At 39.1% G+C, this 18,719-nt stretch overlaps 1 protein-coding gene across 1 annotated transcript; it reads right to left on the reverse strand.

Annotated features, from left to right (window-relative positions):
• Window positions 1-5,784: 5,784 nt before the first annotated feature.
• apoeb (apolipoprotein Eb) lies at window positions 5,785-8,360 on the reverse strand. The gene is made up of 5 exons (XM_053623250.1): window positions 8,280-8,360; window positions 7,767-7,831; window positions 7,301-7,454; window positions 6,783-7,070; window positions 5,785-6,537 (listed from the first exon to the last, which is right to left on the reverse strand). Exons 2-5 carry the CDS (start codon window positions 7,807-7,809, stop codon window positions 6,177-6,179), a joined length of 846 nt encoding a protein of 281 aa, XP_053479225.1. The 5' UTR covers window positions 7,810-7,831; window positions 8,280-8,360; the 3' UTR covers window positions 5,785-6,176.
• Between the last annotated feature and the right edge of the window lie 10,359 nt (window positions 8,361-18,719).

The following is an 18,719-nucleotide window of genomic DNA, read 5'->3' on the forward strand; positions in this document are numbered from 1 at the left end:
AAAAAGAAAGAAAAATGAAAACATGTAGCACTAAAATGTTCTGTGCTATCAAGCCTATATTGACCTTCTAAAATGCCATCTAGTCTAAATGTGGCCATGATGTGCTTCACAGTACCTGTAAATAAGAATAAATTCACAACATTGATGTCAATAAAATAGGCTTACGTATTTATGTCATATTTACATGTTTATCTGCATGTACTAACATAGACCAGAGTTCAAGCAACTATGCCATGCAATGTTCATGTGCCACAATGGAGCAGCAGAAGACTAATCAGAATCACAAAGGCCTATTTAGGCTCTGATTTGATCTGTAGCAGCACAGGTTATTTTACTTGCTGATGTACATAATACAGATGTAGTGGTCTGATTAGTATTATCCCATAGATTCTCACTGACCTAGATCCAAATACCAAACTTGTGATTAAGTTTCAGTTCATTTATTTCAACACACTATTTAGCTCAAATGTTGGACTAATTTTAAGTAACTAAATAATAATTCATCCATTGCAGCCATATATAGTGATATACTATAGTTCTATAGAAAGCATTTCACAATGTAACATAAAATGCACACAACAATGTGGTGTTTCTGTAGAATGGTGTTTATGTTGTATTTTTGTAGTCATCAGTGTGTCCATTCTTACAGCATTTCTAAACGATTGCATCAGTTTATTTATCTAATGCAGTGTTGTTGTGCATGTGGTGGTCAAAAGTCCACTCTTAAGAAAGATGTTCTCATCAGGGTGCTCTTATTTTCATCAGAAGATAATTTGATACATTCTTTTGATATTTGGGGTATTTGATTTGATATTTTTACTTTATGATTGGTAGTAAAATACTGCACTAAATGCCTCCATTAGACTATTAGATTATTCAATTCATGAGGTTCTTGACACTTATGGGACCCTCTTTAAAAAACATCCAAACATAATTTTTAACTTCATGTCAATTTTTTGTCCAAACTCCCACACACATAAGCTCCCTATATTTAAAAACATTATACTATGTAGACATCCAGTCTTTTTTTTTTTTAAATCTCTTTACTGCACTTGGCTATGCAAAAAAAGCTGACCGAAATCAACACAGAATACAGAGCATGGCCTATGAGCTCTTGACCACTCCTCCACTTCCTCTATTCTGTTTTCCTGTTCAGTGAATTCTCTCTGCCCTTGTTTTCTATGGTTATGTGACATGTTCAAGTCTATTAAGACCTTGATTTCATCATGGCTGTTGTTTAGTCTACTTTAAGTGCTAAAAAAAGTTTTTTTTAGTGAAGTCTAGACTCTGGGAAAGGGAAGTGAAGCTCTGGGCACATGAGGACGTTGCTGATGATGGAGTCATGCAGTGAGGCAGTGAACTGCAGTTACCTCTGTATTGTGAATATGGAAAGTTGAGGCCAGGGGGAATGAACTGCACAATATAGAGCTTTCAGAACTTCTTAAAGTACAGCCATTCAGGGTCATCAGCAAGTGATTGTTGGGTCATTCATTAAGAGATTGGAGTTAGACACCTTTACAATGAGTTTTACTCATGAATATGTAACACCAAGCTGCTTTGCTTGTGTGCTGTTGCCGTGTTTTTCAGTTTTATGTGTGTTATCACAATTTTTTCGGTGTGTGTGTGTGTGTGTGTGTGAGAGAGAGAGAGAGAGAGAGAGAGAGAGAGAGAGAGAGAGAGAGAGATTGTGTGATGCCATTTGAGATCCTTTGTTATTTGGGGCATAAAAATTGCAGGTCAGGACCTGCACCAAATGTACCTTATGGAGGTAAACAAGTAAAGAAAGGTCCCTTTAAAAGACTTTGCACTTCCCTTTATGCAGAAAACATTCATATGCCAGGAAAAATATCTCAGTGCTGTTTTAGATTTCTAAAAATGCAAGCATATCTGTTTAAAGCAGTGGATGTAAAATAACTACAGCTTGAAGTGAGAATTGCTTTGTCGTTCTCGAGAGGGAAAATGTCGAGGAGATTCTGACATTTCGTCAGGTTACTGTAGTTCATTCCTCCCAAACTCCTGTGTGCCGGAGAGCTGGGGAGTTTAGACGAAGGCACACAGTTTTTCATAAAGAGCACTGGCTTGCAGAATGTTTGCAGTGTCCTCATTATCCCTCCAGCAAATTATCTAACCCCTGCAGGTCCTCAGTGAAAAGGCATTTTAATCTTATTTATTTATTTATTTATTTATTTATTTATTAGAGATGCTGGCATTAATTAGAGCAAAAGGATTTTAGGAAAGTATTTTCTCTGGATCCCTGTAATAAACTCTCTTTTATATGCTCACCTTCTTTTCTCCTCTTATTGTTGAATTAACAAATTGATTTTTCCAAAAATAATTTATAATAAATAGTAGCATCTGAAACCATCCTTCTATATATCAGTAGTTTCAGTAGTTTGTTGTGTTGTTTTTAATATTAAATTAATTCTTTTGAAGGAGAGAGAGGCATCTACTGGCATAAAGTCACACTACATGTTGTGTGTGTGTGTGTGTGTGTGTGTGTGTGACAGAGATCTACTGCATCTACTGGCATAAAGTCACACTACATGTTGTGTGTGTGTGTGTGTGTGTGTGTGTGTGTGTGTGTGTGTGTGTGTGTGCATGTGACAGAGATAGGAAGGATTATGGTGTACAAAAGCAAGTCTGATTCACATAAATAATGGGAGAGCATGTTCCTTTATCCTGGCAGACATGCAGGCAGCCCACTGGAATGTGTGAACAGCTCTGAACACGTCCCCAGCAGCAACAAGAATGGGAGAAAATGATTCTGGGGAGGGTTGTGGCTAATGTTAACATAATGGCCATCCGGCAGTGGTAAGCTTCTACATGTTCTAGTCCAAAAGGAAATGTAGAAGGAGATGTTTTTGAGATTTGTGCAAAGGACTTTGAAATAGGTGCATAAATTGAGATTAACATAAAATGAATGTTTTTTTTTTCTTTCATGTGTAGTGCTTGCACTAAGAATTTCTTCTTTTGTCATAGTGACAATGGAACGTTTCTTTAAGCTGCTTTGCTTGGAGTGAATTATGACGTTTTGCAGAAACAGGTTTTCATGGATGGTATAAAGAAATGCTGATCAGTATCAAAATCAGTATCATTTAGCCAAGTAAAATTCAACGAGAAGTTTGTAGCTGCTCAAATTGACATGTACATTTACCAAACAGCCATAACATTAAACCCACTGACAAGTGATGTGAATAACACTGATTATTACATTACAATGGCACCTGTCAAGGGGTGGGATATATTAGACAGCAAGTGAACAGTCCATTCTCAAAGTTGATCTGCTGGAAGCAGGAAAAATGGGCATAAGAATCTGAGCAACTTTGACAAGTGCCAAATTGTGATGGCTAGACCGCTGGTTCAGAGCATCTCCAAAACTGCAGGTCTTGTGGGGTGTTCCCGGTATACAGTGTTTAGTACCTACCAAAAGTAGTCCAAGGAAGGACAACTGGTGAACTGGCGACAAGGTCATGGGCATCCAAGGCTTACTGATGCACTTGGGGAGTGAAGGCTAGCCCATTTTGTCCGATCCCATAGAAGAGCTACTCTAGCACAAATTGTTGAAAGTTAATGCTGGCTATGATTTAAAGGTGTCAGAACACACTGTGCATCGCAGCTTTGGGGCTGCATAGCAGCAAATTGGTCAGAGTGCCCATGCTGACCCCTGTCCACCACTGAAAGCAAATACAATGGACACATAAACATCAGAACTGGACCATGGATCAATGAAAGAAGGTTTCCTGGTCTGATGAATCAAGTTTTCTTTTACATCATGTGGATGTCCGGGTGTGTCTATGTCGCTTACCCGAGAAAGAGATGGCACCAGGATGCACTATGGGAAGAAGGCAAGCCGGCGGGGGCAGTGTGATGCTCTGGGCAATGTTCTGCTGGGAAACCTTGGGTCCTGGAATTCATGTGGATGTTACTTTGATATGTACCACCTACCTAAACACTGTTGCAAACGAAGTACACCCCTAAATACCAACAGTATTCCCTAATGGCAGTGGCCTCTTTCAGCAGGATAATGCACCCTGCCACACTGCAAAAATTGTTCAGGAATACTTTGAGGAGCATGATAAAGAATTCAAGGTGTTGACTTGGCCTCCAAATTAACCAGATCTCAGTCCATTCAAATATTTGTGGGATGTACTGGGCAAACAAGTCCAATCCATGGAGGCCCCACCTCGCAACTTACAGGATCTGCTGCTAACGTCTTGGTGCCAGATACCACAGTACACCTTCAGAGGTCTTGTGGGGTCCATGCCTCAATGGGTCAGAGCTGTTTTGGTGGCACAAGATTTACCTACACAATATTAGGCAGGTGGGGATAGTGTTATGGCTGATTAGTGTATAAGTACAAAACAATTCAGATTGCAAAAAAATAGCATTAGATCAGAATATCTACTACGAATGTGCAAAAGACACTATTAAGTGTAATTACAGTAACTATATCGGGGTGGATGTGGCTCAGGTGGTAGAGCGGGTTGTCCACTAATCGTAGGATTGGCGGTTCGATTCCCGGCCCACGTGACTCCACATACCGAAGTGTCCTTGGGCAAGACACTGAACCCCAAGTTGCTCTCGATGGCAAGTTAGCGCCTTGCATGGCAGCTCTGCTAACATTGGTGTGTGATTGTGTGTGTGTGAATGAGTGAATGAGACACAGTGTAAAGTGCTTTGGATAAAAGTGCAATATAAGTGCACCATTTACCATGACTATTGTAATCACAGTACATGCATGTCACACATTTCCTGTAACTAATTGATTCTTCTAATTAATTACAAAACCAGGGAGAATATATATTTCAGATAAAGGTGCACAAAAGGCAGCATGACCTGTAATCTTCCACCTATACTTCATAGAAAGAGAAGATGTGTGCAGGGGATAAGAGCAATTAGGTTACTGCCTGTACATGTCTGATTATGTAAGCCTGGAAAGACACGGAGGTGGCGTGACAAAGAAAGGCTTAGGGTTGTGGGGGTGTTCAGAATAATATATATATATATATATATCAGAAAAAAGATGATCATTATCTCTAAATATGAGGCAGAGATCCTTTTACATTTCTTGTCCCTCATTGGAGGCAAAATGAAGCATAATTACACACAGGAAACATTTTCTGACCCAGTACAGACCAACCTTTATGTTTTTCAGTGTCAACCTACAAGTTTAAGCTTGTTCCCATCTACTGTTTTTCTTAAAGTAGAAAAACAACTAAATTAATTACTTAATTATTTCTCTGCTTTAACTCTTGACATTTGTATTCAGTGATGTGTTCATACAAAATCAAAGTAGTATGTCTGTCAAATGGGGGCACAGTGGCTTAGTGGTTAGCACATTCGCCTCACACCTCCAGGGTTGGGGGTTCGGTCCTTTGTGTGTGCGGAGTTTGCATGTTCTCCCCATGCTCCGGGAGGTTTCCTCCCCCAGTCCATAGACATGCATGGCAGACTTATTGGAATGTCCGTTGTGTGAATGTGTGCCCTGCAATGGATTGGCACCTTGGCCTGCTCCCAGGGATAGGCTCCAGGTTCCCCACGACCCAGTAGGATAAGCGGTATAGAAAATGGATGGATGTCTGCTTTGGAAGCTTTATTTCACATTTGAGTATGCCTATTTAATACATTCATGTAGTGAGTGTATGATACAGACCTTTACATAGGCCAAAGTTTTCCACAGTTTGCTTGTATGTTAATTTCATTTTCATCATAATGGACTATTGTTCACAAAGGCAGGTAGTTGTAAACATGCAAAGAAGTGGAATAAGAAGAAAACACCCAAGATCAATTTTATCCATTACCCATTTTTATTGCATACAGGTTCAAAAACAGCATCAGACATTTATTTGAAGATTTTGTGATTGAAATGGTGGACAATGTTTCATGAGGTTTGGTTGTACACCTGCTGTCATCCCAAAAGCACGCCTGTATGCAATCTAAAAGATCTGAGTAACATGACTAGCCAAGGTTGTTATACTATTGCACTTTAAGAAGTATTATTTAGTGGATTAATACTGAGAAAGCCCACATGGTGATTAATAAACAGTACTCCATTTTTCATGTTCTTTCCCTTTCTTGTTTCCCTATCAAACAGTGAAGACTATAAAGCATCAGTAACTAACATGACCCCCACTTTCTCTCCCTGTGTTTGGTACAATGTGTTATAATTGTTGGTTTTACAATGGGCCAGGGAGGGCAGCTGAGGCCTCTTGGATCTTTTCCAAGACAGTCTGCAGCTGTTCACGGATCTTCTCAGTGTAAGGATTCAGGAGGCCGGTGAGCTCCTCAATCCGGCCCTCAAGGGAAATGCGCAAGCTGTCGGCGGTCTGCTCCAGCTGCTGTTTCAGCACATTGGCCTGTTCCTCCAGCTGCTGGCTCACTCCCTGGGTCTGGCTCTGAAACAAGTCGGTTATGGTGCCCAACTTCTGACCGATGCCCTCTTGCACCTGTTTAGCGTAGGGCTCGAAGTGGGTCTTTACTGACTCAGCATTCTGCTCACCACGGGACTGCAGCTCACCCAGGTAAGTGGCCACAGTGCTGGAAAAGGTGCAACAATAAAGGAGTTAAGGTTTTCAGTTATCCATTTAGATCAAGACAACTGAACTTATGTTTTAATGTGTCTTCAAGATCACTTAGGTCCAGTTACCATGACTTGCTAGAAATTTAAGACATCAATAAACATAGATTGTCCACCAAGCAGTAGATATAAATATACCATTTACTGAAATTGCAATTCTATCTGCTACCATAATAACTACTTAAAGTTCTTGATTCACACTCACTTGCGGATCAAGTCGGTGTCTGTGCCCAGGCGCTTCTTGAGTTTACGAATGTAGCTGTTGACACGGTTCTTGACATCATCTGCATTCTGCTTCAACATGGTCTTCAGCTCCTGAAGGTACTGGGTGGAGCGGTCCTTGGCATTAAGCATGTCAGTCTGCAGCTTGCTGGTCAGCAGATCCAGATCCTGCTTCAGCTGGTCTGAGGCGTCCTTAGCATGGGGGCCCAGTTTGGTCTCGATGTCTGCCCTGTACACGTTCAGCTCAGCCATGGTGTTAGTGATCAGAGTACTAAAGTTGAGAAGAGGAGGGGGACCATGATACAGAAGATCAGAGACAATGGAATAGTTGTGGGGAACATTGCAGAAAAGCTTTAGGGGCTCCTGATTTAACTTGCTGGTGACATTATATGATGCTTTTACAATCTAGGATATGCAGAACTCTCATAATGAGATGCAACTTAAATGAACAGAGTCGTACAAGATTCTTGTATACATTCATGGTTCTTTGTGTCAACTTACTCAAGTTCCCTGCTGAGTTGGTCAGTCTTCAAGTTCTCAACCACACTATCAGTATGAGTGTTAAGCTCTGAGATGAACTGCCAGAATCGATCCACTGTCTCTTCCCACTTGACCAGAGGCTCGTCAGCCTGGGGCACTGCGCGAGTGTGGCAGCCTAAAAGATGAAGGAGATTCAGAAAAAAATACAATTGAGCTACTTGATTAAACATGGCTATAGTGAATGCAGTCTGGTGGAACAGAAGCATTTGTCAGTTCCAGTGCATGTGACTCCTCGCACATTTTGGCCCAATTCTAACACATCTGATTAAACCCATCAAGTTTTGTTAAATATGTAAACACTCACAAGACTGTGAGTAAGGTTCACAACATTTTTTACTATAACTGCTTTACAGTTTAACTAGTGTGCATACTTGTGTTGCATGCATAGAAAAGCCAAGGATAAATAAATTAGGGATTTTCTACTTACCAGCAATAATTGCCGCAACAAGTACAAATGCAACAGCCTTCATGTTGATAGACAGACAAGAACACCTAGAGATAGAATGACAGTCAGTAAGTTTCCCCACTATCATAGTTGTGGGAGGTAGTTATTCAAAATATCAATTTCAACATATATATATATATATATATATATATATATATATATATATATATATATATATATATATATTATATAATTATTATTTGAATAAAATATGCAATTACGATGATTTCAGCCAAAACATTAATTTACTTTTTAGGCTTGCAGAATGCAGAATAAAGAGAACATCAGTACATAGTTTGCTGTATTATCACATACACATCCATTTTCATTTCTTTTCTAAAAGTGATCTAAAGCACTGCAAGTGATTAATAGGTGATGGTGTGGAAAAGAGCCTATGAGCTGTTGCATAATAAATGCAAAGAAAAGTAGTCATGCCATTATTAAAAATATTTCCCGTTATTTTAGTATTGCTGCCCCTGTCTTTTTCATACCCACCTAAGAAGTCCGCTTTGCTCCGTGTTATGAGCAGTATAGGTGCGCGCGCTTTTTATACTCTCCGAGCTGCCTTCACAATAGCGCTGATCACGAGACTTTCTCTTCCCTTTGTTCGGGTCTACAGTCAGCATCACGCACACCAGTGAAAACATGTTGCGCAATTTTTTTTTTTCAGAATCTCTCTGAGCATGTCGAGATTTTTTTTTTTCTTGCATTGCCCTAGATTGCTCAATGCAACATATTAAACATTTGCTAAATCTTTATATATAATCAATCACTCAATTACTGATTAATGCTAAAAGTCTGAAGCACTTTCTTGTCTAAATTTCCTCAACAGCTCATCCGACATCAATCTCTGAACTTTAAATCTTTTTGTAACTTACATACTTTTTTTTTTTAATCAGTCAAATTGTCTGGTCTTCTTAACTGTTGGAGAGCAAAGAGTCTATTAGTCTGGCGCCTTCTGATATTTCGGCTCCAGATTGCTGCCACAATGATCCAAATCATTAACACATTTATCGCCCAATTGCTCTTTTCACATGCAAAATAAAGATGTCTTGTGTAGCCTAGTTTACAGTTGAATGCTAGATTAACAATATCAAATGCCAGCATCACATTCTTTTGTTCTGCCTACAAGCATGAAGATGGTTCTGGATGGTTTCTGTTCAGTTAAAACAATTTGAGGGCCATCAGTTATCAATGACAAATCCATGAAGTTTCCAGTCTGTAAACATACTTACAATTAGAATTAGAATGATTTTTTTTAATGAACTAGAGTTGGTTTTTTTTGTTTGTTTTTTTGTTTTTTTTTATCAATAGAGTGTTTTCTCATAGTACAGCTTTATGCTGTATTGTATTTGAAAGAAAGGATTTTTTTTTTTTTGCTAGGCCTACTTATAACACAATCAAAGTACAACATATTTAATTAGTCACATGGAAGGGCAGGGATTTTTGATCTAGGTTCATGACTGTAAATGCAGCTGATAAGTTAACCTTTGAGTAGTGAGCTGTTCTGAGGTCATTGTGCTTTGCAGGCAAATGAGATTAGGATTGTGTTCTTGGTCCAGAACGTTCACAGGGCTCTTCCACATGTACAAGGCCACTATTTGCACTTAATATGATCCTGCAAACATATAATCCCTGTCTGTAACTCATGATGGCAGTGCAACAGATCGGACAACTCGATTCTGGATGGAAACTGGGTGTTGGCTTTGTTAAAACAGCCTGAAGTATTCTGATGCAAGTTTTAAGTATTCTTTTGTGTCCTTTATATGCTACTTGTGAACTCGTATATATATATCTGGGAGATTGATAAAGTGTTCTACAAATCATACAACGTAAGCATCTTGCCCCAGCTTGTCTCTTTCTCCAGCTGTAGCCTATCCCTTTCTCATTATTTCTCAAAGAATAAAACATTTGTTTGCAAGCTTAAGTGAAATTAGATAACATCTTACAACTATTTTTTTTTTTATCACACCATGTAAATGTTTCTCCCAGAGGGACAAACTGATTAACTTATTTCAAGGAGTGTACTACCTGCATCAAACTGTTTAACAGATTCACAAAAAAGGGATTTTAACAATTACATTTAAAGATGCCATCAAAAAAAATTGTCTAGAGTATAACTTTCAGAGCTCAAAAAATTGTGTACATGTGTGCGAGAATTCTTCTTTTGAGTTCATAACTTTAGTAGGATTTTAAAAAGAATGCTGGTTACAACGTACCTTTTTCTGTACCTTTTTTGCTCCCTGACTACATGGCCTAAGTTGTTTCACAATATCAAAACATCTCTATAAAGCACACCTATTAAAGGTCTGGATTTATACCTTATATAAGAGTGGTAACTAAAGCTGAGTGCATTAAAACATGTTTAAACAAGTTGCACTGAATTACTTTATCTTCTGCTTACATGCACAAAGAACTAGGAAATTGCAAACATGATTATCTGTGTACAATGTTTTAATGAAGAGTGTCAGCATAAAAAACAACAACTTTTTTTTCAAGACCAAGTTGATGTCATGTTGAGTTGAGGTTGAAGGATGTTGCCCTTCTCACTGTTTTGAAACTTCCCATTACAGAAGCATGTGGTTTATTGAAATGTGAAGAAAGTTGCAGTTAAAAATACAAATTGGGATATTACAATATATTAGTCATTATAGTGTGTAAAGGCTGGTCAGAGGAGTTTAACACATCACATGGCATCTCTGGTTATAGACTAACATGCAGTGGCTTTCCATCTGGGAAAACATATCTATGTTATTTTCACCAAAAAATGTGTTTAGAGTAGGTCAGTTCACCAGCCAACAAATGTAATTAATAGGCTAACTTATAACTTATTTAGAGATGTGTTCACCTCCTGGTATTCAGTTGCTTTAGGACAAACTATTATAATAACTTTAGACAACAAGAGTATACTTTGGCTCCAATGTAATATAAGAACATGTTTCATAGGAAAAAACGTATTATTTTATATACTATCCATGCATTGGTTCTATACTTGTATATTTAGGGTGCATGTTGGCTTAGTGGTTAGCACGTTCACCTCACACCTCAAGGGTTGGGGGTACGATTCCTGCCACTGCTCTCTGTTTGCATGGTCTCCCTGTGCTGTGCGGGTTTCCTCCGGGTACTCCGGTTTCCTCCCCCTGTCCAAAGACATGCATGGTAGGCTATTTGGCATGTGTATGTATGGCGTAGTGTATGAATGGGTGTGTGAATGTGATTGTGCCCTGCGTCCAGGGTGTACCCTGCCCTGTGCCCGATGCTCCCTGGGATAAGCTCCAGGTTCCCCGCAATCAAGTAGGATAAGTGGTATAGAAAATGGATGGAACTATACATTTTAAGATGGTGCTTTGTCCAAGACACATTATCTGGATAAGGAAGGTGATGGCATTGCCAGAAGTCACCATCACGCAACTATATTTTATCACTATTTCGCATTTTAAATCCATCCATCCATCCATTTACCATGCCACTTATCCTACACAGGGTCACGGGTGACCCTGAAGCCTATCCTAGTAAACTTGGGGCTCAAGGCAGGGAACACCCTGGATGGGATGCCAGCCCATCACAGGACACAATTAATTGCAAATAATTTTTTTTATAATTGATTTGGACTTTTGTTCACTGGTTTATTTCATGAGACAGGTCAGGTCCCTTTTATTTATATAGCTCAAGTTTCAACCACAATACTGCACACAAATATCACATAAATATTAATTTGTGTAAAGGTCTAAATATACTTACACATGCTAGTATATCAGAGGTAAAATACAAATATCTTTCCTATTTTCCATGGTGGTTCTATGAACCCCATATTAGAATTACCTGAATATCATCTTGTTTGCATGTCATAAGACCTTTCAATAAAGTCAAGGAGCAACATACAATTCTGTGCAAAAATTGTAGGCACCCTATTTTTTTATTACAAACTTTGTTATAGATTTCTTTTTACTTCATGGCTTTACATTATCAAGTCAGTACAAAAACATTTTAAATTCCAAACATTAGTTTTCTAGCACAAAATTAAATGCTACAGAAAAATGTTTGTATGTCAATAAAGAAAGTAGCATATTATGTAAGAGACCACTTTTCAGACAAAAAACACAATGAAGGCTGTTGGGCTTTTCTGCAAAAATAAGACGCAAATGCGACTGTGTGACTGGTTCTGCAAGATGCTCAATAAAACCTACCAGCTAATTTCCTTATAAAACTGCACAAATTGAACCGGGGAGTACTATTTTTAGGGGCCAAGCACCGAAAGTGCGTAGGCACCAACTGTATCTGTTATTTTCTTAGTATTCTGCTTCTTCCCCATTGGGAGTCTGTGGCAGCCCTATGAACTGTAAGTAGGTAAAATTATGAAATTTGGCCCACTCATAGATAGGACGATGAATAGTATCTGTACTAATTATGGGCACTCTATGACCAACTCTGTAGCGCCAATACTAGTTCAAAAATTCCCTTTTCAAATGGTTATAATTGATGAACACTTTTCCCTAGAGAAAAGAAATTTAGCTCATCAGATTAGTCTCCTCATGCTGATCACAATCCATATTTTACATTAAGACTCCACCCATTACAGTAGTCACCATTTTGAAATGTACAGTATTCAGTATTTTTTGCTACTCCTCATTCAAATTTTGTCCAATTCTTACCAGAAATGGCTCAGATGATCAGTGGACAGAGCCACAATTTTGAAGTTCATAGAAGTTCAAAAGTTATGTTATCACAAATTTAACAATGTAGTACCAAAATTGATTCAGAGGGTGTATCTCGGCCATACTTTGATAAATCATAACAAAACTTGGTAAACTTCATCAGCAGCATTATCTGAGGGCCCAAGCCGAATTTGAGAACAGTGCTACCTACAGGTCATGAGATTTGAAAAATTAATATTTTTGCTTATAACTTTTGAATATTTTGTCAGTAAATTGTGAGCTCAGTGTCCACTGATTCAGTGGGTTATGCCGAATCCAGGGATACCAATTTTGCCAGCATCGGACAAACTGTCTATCCACCATTTTGAAAACTGTCATATGTTGAAATATCTTTTTTATTTTTTAAATATTTGACATATCCGCACAAAATCAGCACAAAAAAGGGTCATTCATAGTATGTCCTCTAGATCCCCAAGAAATTTCAACGCATTCTAGATGTTTTTTGTAAAAACATAAGTTAATTTTTTTTTTTTAAATTTTGTCATAAAACATATTGACTTTGTTTTATTTACTACTGATTACTGCTCTTTACAGTAATTATTTTTAAATGTAGAAACATTTAATTTAATTATTTAGAAGGCATCTTTGCTCTACAGCATTTCTTTGCATGTGCCTAAAACTTTTGCACAGTACTGTATGACACAGCATTTGCAACAAATTTCGCTGTTATACAAGCAATTTTGAGGTTGTAGCACCTGGAGAACATGCACAGTGATGCTCAGCTAGCAACAGTGCTTCTCCTTGTAGAGTGGCACATCATGGTATACAGGCTGAGTATGAAGCCTGTCTTTAAGCCATGTTGAGGATATCCACCACCCAGTAGACCAGCAACTGCATAGACAAGGGAGCCTTGTGCGTTTCTTCCATGACAGGTGAACAGTCTCAGTCTCAGTTTCATCAAATGGTCATTGTTTTGTCTAAATAGCACCATATGGTGTGTACCAGGGATTGAACTGGAGTCAATGAATTGACTTATTCACAAAATTCGGTGATTTGATCTTAGTCATGAATCACTGAATAAACCACAATGTATGCCCTCTGCCCACCAAGACACTCAAGGAAAGTTTATCACTGTTTTTGCTTATTGTAATTACTGGCAAAAGGCAGCTTTCAAACAGCCCCATTCAGATCAGCATCTTGCAAAGGATGATAAGGAGGGGCATTAAGGGATTCCAACACAAAGAGGAGATCCCACACCAGGCTCTTAGGGTAATGTGATGGATGGAAGCACCTCAGCTGATTCAGAATGGTTGTCATAAGTTTATGAGACCCCAGAGTGATGCCATGAAAGGTGCTGTGGCAGCCAAATTCACCTTAAGCATAAGTATGGACTTACTGCTGTCTAGCAGTCCATGGACAAAAGTTAGTATTTTGGGAATAGGCCAATGAATCCAGCTCATAGGAAGCACTAGAGACTCTTGCATTCAGGAACATTTCCTGTGCTGCTTTATTGCAGTCCTCAGTTGGTTCTACATATCCAAGCACCAAATCAACAGGCACAGGCAACTTTTGCTGAGACTGCCAAATCTCTCCATCCATTTGGGATACAGAGCTGGTCAGGGAGGAAACTGCCAAGTTGACCTCACAAATAGTAGCGGAATCCAAAGTCTTGCTGGGCATCTCAGGTCTAGGAGCAGAATTCTGTGGCCTTCCTGAAGTTGACACGATGTGTGACAAATCACTGGTACAGGAAAAAAGGTGTATAATAGATTCTAATGCGTCTGCATGCTATCCAACTGTGCCATGATTGTACAGCCTTGGCAGATATGTTTCCCTCGGTGAAACTAAACTTGCAAGGAGAGAGAGCTGCTCAGCCTTGTGTCATCCAGATAGTTGATGTAGCTGTCTGTCACAACATTGTCAGAGTGAACCAACAATTGGCAATGTCTCAGAACTGGTCAGAAGTATTTGAAGGCCAGATGGACTGGCCTCAATTGTGGCTGATTGATGTATTCTGATCTTATTCCAGGGGTCCACATGGTCTCTGTGTCCTTGTGGCACTAGAAAAGCTTTGAGACTCCAGCTAGCTAAAGCCTGGGCTTCTATAATTGAGACAAGGACATGTGTCAGTTTGGAGTCCAGTCATAGGTGGATAACCCAGTTCTGAAAAGTTCATAACTCTAGCAAGCCTCAGGAAATTACTGTTACTGTATCATTCACAGAATATTGTGTTGCATGGCAATCATAATAATGTCTGCCATACTTGGGGGTGACAGGGTGGCTAGCATTCTCAGTGAAGTCTCCTGCAGATGATTTCTATGGCCAACAATAGTGTTATGGAGCTCTGTTCTGATTTCATTGTGAAACTGTATGAAATCCATTTCATCAATGTACCATAATGGAGTATGTATTCTTTTTTTTGTACAACTGAAATTGGTTTATTGTTTACATTTTATCAGTTAGCCTGGGATGGCATACATATTTGCGTTTATGTTTGGTTGCATGCTTTGCTGTGCTGTTTATTAATAGGCATTAATTCCCCGTTAATTACTTACATTGAGCTGCAAGCACAACGCTAACATTGGTATTTAACAGCTACTCAAGGCTTGCGCTGAGGTGCAATGTGTGCATGTGGTCCACTGGCAGCTGACAACCACTAATACTTGGCTGTTCATTCACACAAGGTCATGTAGTGTATATTGCTATAGTTTAATATGTGTTGCAGGTTTTCTACCATTAAACAGTGATATCCAGGAACAGGGTTTTGCATAAATAACTTTTGTTTGTCAAATATGGGACCTGGTCCAAAAGCTTGGCAATTGGCCCCAAGGGTGGCTTGTTACAGATGACAGTTAGACATTTCTCATATTCTACAGATTTATATCTGTCCTTGGCTAGTAGCATACTCACAGTAAATTTTTACTCATTATGCAACAATCTGAATGACCATTACTATCTGAATATCTGCAGTTTTTTGATCTTACACTTACAATATTTATATAACTCCAGCTGGGAACAGATATCTACTGGGGGTTTATTTAATCCTGTTAATTACATGAGAAGGGCAAGTACAGTGTATGTTGTGTGATCACTCATTTTTCGTTCATTAATCTTTGACCAGTCAAACAGCAAAGGGCTTCACCCTTAAAACATATAGATGCCTTGGTTTATGCAGTCAACAAATACTCATTGTAGCTGACAGATTAGGTCATCATAACAAGTTTGAACTAGCAAAGGTGAATTGCAGTAGTAAATTTCTGTAACTTTTGTCCTTTAGATTTAGATTGATGTATCAGAGTGGTTATTATAATCTGTATGCTGAGAATTAGATTTCTTACACATAAAGGTTTGAGATGTAGCATAACTGGAACACAGGAACAAATTTTCTATTATAAAAAGCTGTACAGTTGTATAATCTTTTATATGCAATTCTTGTGCTGTTTTTTTGTTTTACAACAGTTGTATTTGTTTAGGATTTGGTACCATAAGGATCCAAACAGTTTGTTTATTTGTGATATATACAGTGAGAGAAGGTGCTAATTCTTGCAAAATAAACTATGTGCAACAATAAAGTGTAAACCATAACAGTGTAAAACGTATAGGTGCTGTTATGAACTCTTGTAACCCCATTTTCTGTTGTGTTGTGCTCTTATTTGGCTGGCTATGATTCAGAGCTTAGTTGCGACAGATGTGGGTGCTTTCTGCTTTGTTTCATTTTGCATTATTCACTGTTTTCACATCAGCTTAGCAAATCAGGTCAAAGGGCTCTCAGCTGTTTTGTGTCAGCAAGAGCAGACATCTGAATCTTAGCAGTCATCTTCCAGGCAGCAGCTCAGAATTACTTTCCAGAAGGCAAGAGATCTCAGAGATATCGGGGACATTCTTATGGCTTGTGCTCTTCAGGCCCATAGTAATCATGACAGAAGAGCAAACAGCAAAGTTACAATGATTCATATTGAATGAAGAAATGCAACTTTACCACTTAAAACAACAAAATGAGATAACTCTGGAAACTTACACTGATCCCCTTTCAAGTGAGTTTTGTATTGCAAGCCGAAGTATTAATAAGGTTATTACGAGTGAATGAAGAAATAAAGAAAATGCACATTTGCTGACTGAAATAAATAATAATGTGGAGGTATGCCTATATATAATAATAATGTGGAGGTATGCCTCCACAATATACCATTACCTATATAGAGGTAATGGTATATGCATGTCTAAATTGAAGTGTTTATTAAATAATGTTTTTGTTATGGTTTCTCATCTTGCCATTGCAAAGATACAATTTGCTGATAACCTGATCATGTTTTTCTCATAGTAGCACTTTAGTAGGACTTTCAGTATTTCAATTATATAGGCATTTTACCTCTCATCTGAAGAGCTTTATCAGTACTGGCGAGAAAACAGTGTTTATGGTTTACACAGACGATATGAACTTAACATGACACTGGTGTCCAGAGGTGTGACGTGTTTTACTCCTTTTACAAACCAGTGATCTTGTATTTTCCCTCATGTGTTGGGACATGTGCTCATGGTTGTTTTGCCTGATTAACAGACACTATGATTAGGATTATGACTGGACAGGTAGAGCTGCTTTGTGTGGGGGGAGCTCTTGGCATAGAAAAGGGGAAAGGCAGGGACAGAAAACAGATCTGTGGGGACAATTCCTGACATGCAGAATTTGGCAATGATTTAATTGTGCATTTTGTCTAATGACTAAATCTGGGTTTTACCACCGAATCTTAGTTACTATATATATATATATATATATATATATATATATATATATATATATATATAATTGTCGTTGACCATGCCCATGTTTCTCTGGGGTGTAAATATAAAGTGATATACTTTTGTAATCCACCAGTATTTGGAAAGCCAAAGACAAAAGAGACAACCGGCTACTGATCTGCACAAACAATATATTAAATAATGGATATTAAAATTGAATTAAGTTAAAATAGAATTAAACATACGGAACAGTTCAAAATTTGCCAAGAATAGGATGTATGAGCATTCTGCTCACAAACACATTGAGGAGGTTACTGAAAGATGCATGAAAGACAACATACAGGCCATTTCAGTCTCTGGATGTCCAATAAAACCATGAAGTCTGAACTACACAGGAGATTCCACATGCGCAAGTTAAGAATATAAAGGAGCTTGAAATGTTCTGCATGTGGAGGTGGATGGGTAGAAGATCATCTGAGTTACGTATGTAACCCTTTTCCCTGAGAAGGGAACGAGATGTTGCGTGAGCTCCACACTGTAGGAAGGAAGCACCCTCATGTGTGACCAGCATCTGAAGCTTGTGTAACATCATGCCAATTTATAGGCCTGCCGTGATCAGGTGACATGGCAATTTAGCCCGTTGCATGATATAAAAACCGCACCTGTGAACCGTGCCGTCAACCTCTATTATCTGAAGCAAAGACGCAATTCACAGGCATGCCCCAGTATGACCAAGCTACGCAACATATCGTTCCCTTCTCCAGGAACAGGGTTACATGCATAACCCAGACGTTCCCTTTCAAAGGGAACTCAATGCTGTGTGAGCTCCATGCTGTGGGAATGACAACACCCACTCTGTCATACTGAGGGTATGACCTGTAAAAAAAGATCAGAGACTGAGGGTCACTGCAAAACATTAGAGCCCAGGGTGGAATGTATATCCAAGCTGTAATATCGAATGAATGTGTGTGCCGTAGCCCACCCCACTGCAGTACACACATCCTGTAAGGGTACCCCTTTTGGACAAAGCCTTTGAGGAGGCGACACCCCTAGTGGAATGAGCCCTTATGCCCAGAGGAGTAGCGAGACCACGCGCCTCATTAGCGATAGAGATTGCTTGCACTATCCATTTACATTTATTAATTTAAATGTATTAATTTATCCAATTAGGAGATGCTCTGCTTTGACACAGCATCATCTCTACTGTCGCCACCAAAGCAGACCAGCAGCTGCTCTCTCAAGGCAGGAAGGGGCAACAGAGAGAGCAATCTCCTATTCACTTGAGAGATGCCACTGCCAGCAGAAGAGCTTCCTTTAGAGTCAGAATCTTCTCTGAGGCTGACTCTAACGTCTCAAATGGGGCACCTGACAGACCTTCCAGGACGACAGAAAGGTCCCAGGAAGGTAGTTAGAGGATGTTGCTCCACAGAGGCTCCATCAATAGGGGTGTGGCTGACCGAAATGGTGGCCACGTAGACCCTGATTGTAGAAGGAGCCAACCCTGCTGAGAAACGTCCTCGTAAGAACTCCAGAACTGTAGCTA

Source organism: Ictalurus furcatus, chromosome 1 (assembly GCF_023375685.1).
Source record: "Ictalurus furcatus strain D&B chromosome 1, Billie_1.0, whole genome shotgun sequence".
NCBI classification, from domain to species: Eukaryota; Metazoa; Chordata; class Actinopteri; order Siluriformes; family Ictaluridae; genus Ictalurus; species Ictalurus furcatus.